The following is a 6,917-nucleotide window of genomic DNA, read 5'->3' as shown; positions in this document are numbered from 1 at the left end:
TGAGCTTCCGTAATTGTAATTTACACGAACGGTTCTGTTTGGACAACTTTTGTTCTGTTGATTTATTTAATCTAATTCGGTACCCAAATGATCTTCAAATTTGATGAAACTTTGCAAGAATGATCTACACATTGTGTTTTAGACATTGTATGGTTGAGATGTGGAAATACGACCTGAAAATGAGCGAAATAAGGAGTCCCGCACTTTAATTTCAAAGAGGGATTCCTCTCTGGAAGGGGACTATGTGTGTGTGTGTATATATATATATTATATAGGGTTGACCACTATGGTCAATGCTGAAATAACACTAAATCATATTTTCACTTTGAGAGCGATCGATTTCCCAAGCCATCACATGCTTCAAGGCATGGAGGCACTCTTGGCTCAACTCCACCCAGATCTGAGCCAATTTCATCGTCGACCATTTTACTATTTTGGAAGTTCAGAGTACCTTCGGGGACGTCATCCAGCATACCGTGTGGACGGTGTAGATGAACTATACTCCAACCTGATGACATGAAACCTACATTGTATGGAATCAGATACGAAAACGGTGCATCGTAGCCTGTTTAGAAACGTGGAAGCGTTTGTTTTGAAATTTTGTTAAAACGGATACGTTTTGGATGCATCAAAATACGATAATATATATAATTATATAAAAGCAAAATAATATCACCTTATTTTAAGGTTGCTAAAACTTTTACATAATAAATCACTTTAAATGATTCATATTATTTTTTGGTCAATTAAATGTTTAATAATAATATTATACATAATTTATCATCTAAAAACTTATTAGAGATCATGTCTTGTGAGTGTTATCGTGGAGATTGAGTTGTAGTGGTCGACTTTGACCAAACCCCATATAATTTGACGAGGTAGCAAAATTTATGGGGCTTCAATTTTATTTTTTTATCTCTTCTCTCTCTTAACTCTTCGGTGCAATAACTGCAATTCCTTTCCTCTTTCCAGAGCTCTCTCTTCTTCTCCTCACAACATATTCTCCCTCTGCATGCAACCATTTGCAGTCCCCATCTCCTTTCCAACCCATTGATTCATTTTCAGTCCTAATCTCCCAATCTTCTTTACAGCCATATCAGATTTGGCCTTCGTCTCCCTTTCCTGTGAATCCTGCCCATATTAGATTCGGCCATCGTTTTCAGATCTGTAATCTCATCTGCAGCAGTGATTTCTCGCCTTCCCCGGAAATGTCATCACCATGATGAAATCCGAGGAGGCTAGAGCCCTGATCTTCGACCTTTGGCTCTTTTTATTGAAGTCATTCGACCTTGATTGAATGCCCTGGGTTAATGTGATATAATGAATATTATGTTTGCGTGTTTTTACCATGTTGACTGATTTTTTGGTTAATTTTAACTCTGTTAACAGTATTAATATCAATATTAGTGCAAGTTGAGAACAAGATTGAATGGATGGCTGAGATCTTATTTTGATAATCGGTTTACTGGCACCACGGTGCATACAAGAACTTTCGATATTCCAAAGCCGAACCCCGATTCTACACCAGAACCTCGATTCTACACTTAGAAGAATCTCAATTGTTAATCCATTTCCAACTGGGTTCTTCCTTGTATGTTTATATTGAATCTGAAAAAAAAAAAAAAAACCCTTCAAATCTCCATAATCATCACACAGTTCTTATTATTTGCATTAGTGGGTCAATTAGAATGAACTTGGGCATTTGGAATTGGAGGTTCCTTTTCTAGAATTTGATGTGGCTCGAGATGCACAAGTAAGCTTCAATCCCAAATTCTCATATTTAATGGCTATTTTTCAGATTTTCTAGCACTTGCTGTGTTTTTTATGGATGAGATTCTTTATTTCTTATGGCTTGAGTTTTCTTTTAAACTCATATGAATTTATTCAAAACCCAACCTCATAAACGAGATTAATTCAAAACAAAGATCTGCCCTATGGCTTGATTTGCTTCACCACCAACCACACGAATCAACAAACCCATTTTTCCCCTAAACAGCACTACCAAACCCAAATATCCCAAACCCTATAACCTCTCAATAGAAGTTGACAAGGAAAATCCCCAGATGGGATTACCATTCCCGTCGGTGAATGAATCCTCCACATCCACATCCATCGCTTTCTTCCCGCACTGAGCCATTCTGAGAGAAAAATTAACTTTGTAGAGATCTCTGCGTTAAAGAAGTGGAAGTTTTTCGTATTAATCGCTACTGTGATTGTTAGTTATTAGATTGAGATTTCTGGGAAGAACATTCTTCTGTCTTCTGCATATTTAGACGCAGAGTTAACGTCGGAAATAGAAGGCAGACGTCGTTCGTCTTGAAAAAGCATCGTTTTAATATTTAATAGTCATTTGCTGATGTGGATGAAAGCTGACCTTTAGATTTATAATCAATGGCTGAGATTAGAAGTCAAGGATAAACAAGGCTATAAATAGCCAAAGGAGAGGATCCTGATCCTGCATTTTGACATGTAACAGATATTAAAGATATCCGGCATTTAAAAACGTCGGTATGCTATTTCATTTCATACCACAACTAGCAATCAGCAAATTTGATTCACGTAACTGACAGTCAAAACCATTCTGTCGACCCCCATTTCCATTTCTCCACAACGTCTCAGTTGAGCTCTCTTCCTCCTTTCTTCTTTTCCATTAATCTTCCACTAATCTACCTAAATATTCCCGAGCTTTATTACAAAAGTGCAAGACAAACCCAACTCTGCAAATATGGCAGATGAGATATGGATCGTTCCGTTCTTCGGTCAAGGCCATCTGTTTCCTTCAATGGAGCTCTGCAAGCACTTAGCCTCCAGAAACTTCAAGACCGTTTTGGTTATCTCATCCAAACTCTCCTCCACCGTACCCTTATCTCTCCGTCAATACCCACTTGTCGAAATCAATGAAATATCTGAAGCACCGCCGCTGGAGCCGAGTTCTCAGCCGCTTCACAGCCACCACGAACACCACAGCCAGATAGCACTCGGACTCAAGAAACTCCTCTCCACTCGAAACCATGATCAGAGCTCAGTCCGACCTCTTTATGCAGTTGTTGACATGAAGATGAGCTGGACTTTTGATATCTTCAACAGATATGAAGTTCCGGCAGTCAGCTTCTTCACCTCCGGCGCTTGCTCTGCCGCCGTGGAGTATGCCATGTGGAAGGCCCACCCTTTAGATGTCAAAGCTGGCGAGACCCGTTTGCTACCTGGGTTACCCGAAGAGATGGCTATAACGGTTTCGGATCTTAAGCGACAGATCAGGTTTCCTACTGAACCACCACCTCAAACTAAGTTTGGGCCGGAGAGACATCACCCGACCAATCCCGGTGATAAACCACCGTGGGTGGAAGCAATTGAGCCATGTATCGGAGTTATGATCAACACATGTGATGAGTTGGAGCAACCGTTTATTGAATACGTTTCCAATAAGTTGGGGAAACCGGTTTGGGGCGTGGGCCCGTTCTTGCCTGAGCAATATTGGAAATCGGCCGGTTCGGTTTTCTACGATCACAAATTTCGAACCAATCAAAAATCGAACGTCTCAGAAAATGAGGTAAACAAATGGTTAGATACGAAACCAAGTGGATCGGTGTTGTACATTTCATTTGGAACTGTGGTGGGTCCCTCTAAGGAGGAGTACGAGATGTTGGCTGAGGCGTTGGAAGCCTCAACCCGATCATTCATATGGGTGGTCCGAGCCAATGCGGGCCTCTCAACGGGGCCTTCCAAGCCGTCACAACCCGATTCAGAACCCGAAGAGGCCTATTTTCCGTACGGGTTACAAACCCGTGTTGGAAACCGAGGGTTGATCATACGCGGGTGGGCCCCACAACTCTTGATACTAAGTCATCCATCAACAGGAGGATTCTTATCGCATTGCGGTTGGAATTCAACTGTGGAGGCAATTGGTCGTGGAGTGCCATTTTTGGCGTGGCCAATTAGAGGGGACCAACACTCGGACGCTAAATTGATAACGAGTTATCTCAAAGTTGGGTACATGATTTCTAAGGATGTATCGCAGACGATAAAGAAGGAGAATATAACAAGAGGAATTGAGAAACTTCTCAATGATCAAGAAATGAAGCAACGAGCTGTGAAGCTCAGTGCCAAGTTTGAGCATGGCTTTCCAACAAGTTCTGTGGCTGCTTTGGATGCCTTTGGGGACTTCATTCGACATAAAGGCCGAGAAACTTGAGCTCATTGACTTTGTACTTTCTTGTATGGTAATGTGTTTAGTACTTCTACATGTATCGTCAATCTATTTCTTGTTCTTGCCAAACAAAACTTTACCAAGATAAAATTCTTGTTATGGAAACCTATTCACAGTAGCAAAATATATATTCTTTGTGCTTAAATCTCTACAAACGTAGTCATCACACGAGGTGGAGTTCTATGTATAGTTTCCCTCCTAATGTGTTCATTTTGATGCTCTATTAGAATAAGGAATTTCAAGTTCACTTTATGAGAAAAATTATGACCTTCATTTAGATATCCAGTGGCAGAAGAGCAAAGATGAACAAAGAGAAAATGGTAACCTTCAATTTCTCCCAGGGTTAGATTTTTTATTTTTGCTCTTTGAAAGTTGGGGTGTTAGATCTCCGGAGGAAGGTGAGTTCTAGAATTTAGATGGTACTCGATTTTTCCAAGTAAATATTATTAACTTTTATCGACATAAAAAAGATGAGTGAAAGATCACACAAGAGTGAGACAGTGAGTCAACCTTTTAGACCAAACAGTCTCGATTATTACCAAACAGTCCAACAGTTACGCACCCAAGATGACTGGTCAAGTGGTCAGCAGTATAAAACAGCCTTCTTCTTCCATCCACACTCTGTTCCTGAGAAAACCATGACCGCTGAAATTCTAGTAGTACCCAAAGATGGCAAGGGCCACCTCTTCCCCTGCCTCCAGCTCTGCAACCACCTCACCTCCCGTAATTACCATATCACCCTCATCCTCGAATCCGACCTCACCTCCTCTATCCCCTCCTGCCTCCTCCACTCACCCCTCTTCAGACTCACCATCCTCTCCTCCTGCTCAACCCCGTCGCCTTTCCCCAGCCGCCACACGCTTCAGGGCCTCGAGCCGCTCTTGGCCCAACTTCGCCCTGACCCGACCCGGCCCGTTTTCGCCGTCATAGACCACATTATGAGCAAGACCCAGGAAGTGTTCTGGAAGTTCGGCATTCCCACGGTTGTCTTCATCACCTCCGGCGCCGCCTGGGCCGCCATCCAGCACGCTGTCTGGGTCGTCCGACCCGGCGACATGAAACCCGGCGAGGCTAGAGCTCTTCCCGGGTTACCCGAAAACATGGTCGTTACGTACTCGGATCTCCAACAAAGGCGTGCTTGGATTCCCTCACCGCCGCCGCACAAGAAACCTTCCCAGTCCGGCGGTCCCGGCGGGATGAAACCGCCGCGTGGACCGCCTCTGCCCGGAGAACCGGCGCCGTGGGTGGAAGAGGTGAAGAGCTCCTCCGCGATACTGATCAACACGTGTGACGATCTCGAGCGTCCGTTTCTTGACTACGTTTCCGAGTTGACCGGGAAACCCGTCTGGGGAGTGGGTCCCTTACTGCCGGAGCAGTACTGGCAGTCGTTCGAGTCCCTGGTGAACGACCCGGAGATCCGACCCAAGCGAGAATCCAACTACACAGAGGACGAGGTCATCCAATGGCTCGATTCCAAGCCACGGGGCTCAGTTGTCTACGTGTCATTCGGTAGCGAGGTGAATCCCACAGAGGAGGAGTACCCGGAGCTGGCCAAAGCGCTGGAAGAGTCGACCCGGCCGTTCATATGGGTCATCCAACGCAAGTCCGGAAAACCGGGTCCCGGGTCGGGTCCGCCCGGAGAGAGCTACTTCCCACACGGGTTGGATGCGAAAGTGGGGAAGAGAGGCCTAATAATTCACGGCTGGGCTCCACAGCTGCTGATACTGAGCCACGCGTCGGCAGGCGGGTTTATATCTCATTGTGGGTGGAATTCCACGCTGGAAGCGGTGGTACGTGGCGTGCCGCTATTGGCGTGGCCAATTAGGGGCGATCAGTACTACAATGCGAAGATGGTGGTGAGCTATCTCAGAGTTGGGAGTTTGGTGGCTGAGGGCTATCCGGCTGATAAGGTGACCAAGGAGGACATAGTTGTTGGGTTGGAGAGGATTTTGGAGGATGAAGAGATAAGGAAACGATCGGCGGCGATCCGGGACAAGTTCGAGAACGGCTATCCGGCAAGCTCGTTGGCTTCACTGGATGCGTTTTGTGACTTTGTCAACAATAAATTTGTATAGTAATGCATATTTCCCCTCCTATAGACGATATTACATAGAGTCCACAGTTTCCAAACAAATTAATAAAGATCATCTGAGAAATGTGGCAAGAGTGAACAAACTTATGAATTTTACTCGAACTAGATCTGTATGAATTTAATCGAGCTAGCACATCGCAATAGTAATATCATGATGCTAATTTTTCAAGAAATGTATTGATAACATATTCCCCTTGCTTCGGCTGCTAATCTCATCATACTATTTTTTCACAAAACTTCAAACACCGATGTCACAACAACATTAATGATAAATCTTTGAAAAGATGAATCATATTGATCAATACTTGGTACAAACAAAAAACTAACATGAAAAATAAGATGAAAAGATGACTGTTGGCATCTCCGATGGAAAGATGACTCCTCATGCCGGACAGAGGGAAAACTCTTTCTCATAGACATCCAAAGGTTACAAAAAAATAATAATTCAACTCGGCTGGCTTGGCTTTTAAGCAGGTACAGAAAGGATGTAGTAGAACACACGAAGACCAAGCAATTTGAGAGGTAATACTACAAGGGACCAGCTACTTCATATGTAGTTGCTAACTCATAGTCATGCAACAAGAACTCTAGATACAAAGCTGGGTTATATGTCTAGAA

General features: G+C 43.6%; 2 protein-coding genes across 2 annotated transcripts; both read left to right on the top strand.

The window, feature by feature from the left end:
• Nucleotides 1-2,493: 2,493 nt before the first annotated feature.
• LOC101306340 (UDP-glycosyltransferase 73B3-like) lies at nt 2,494-4,463 on the top strand. The gene has a single exon (XM_004300107.1). The coding sequence runs from the start codon at nt 2,726-2,728 to the stop codon at nt 4,190-4,192; it is 1,467 nt and encodes a 488-aa protein (XP_004300155.1). The 5' UTR covers nt 2,494-2,725; the 3' UTR covers nt 4,193-4,463.
• A 214-nt stretch (nt 4,464-4,677) lies between these two features.
• Nucleotides 4,678-6,385, top strand: LOC101310524 (UDP-glycosyltransferase 73B3-like). The gene has a single exon (XM_004301589.1). The coding sequence runs from the start codon at nt 4,678-4,680 to the stop codon at nt 6,280-6,282; it is 1,605 nt and encodes a 534-aa protein (XP_004301637.1). The 3' UTR covers nt 6,283-6,385.
• Nucleotides 6,386-6,917: the final 532 nt, after the last annotated feature.

Source organism: Fragaria vesca, linkage group LG5, assembly GCF_000184155.1.
Source record: "Fragaria vesca subsp. vesca linkage group LG5, FraVesHawaii_1.0, whole genome shotgun sequence".
Taxonomy (NCBI): domain Eukaryota; kingdom Viridiplantae; phylum Streptophyta; class Magnoliopsida; order Rosales; family Rosaceae; genus Fragaria; species Fragaria vesca.
This window is presented reverse-complemented; position numbering and strand designations above follow the sequence as displayed.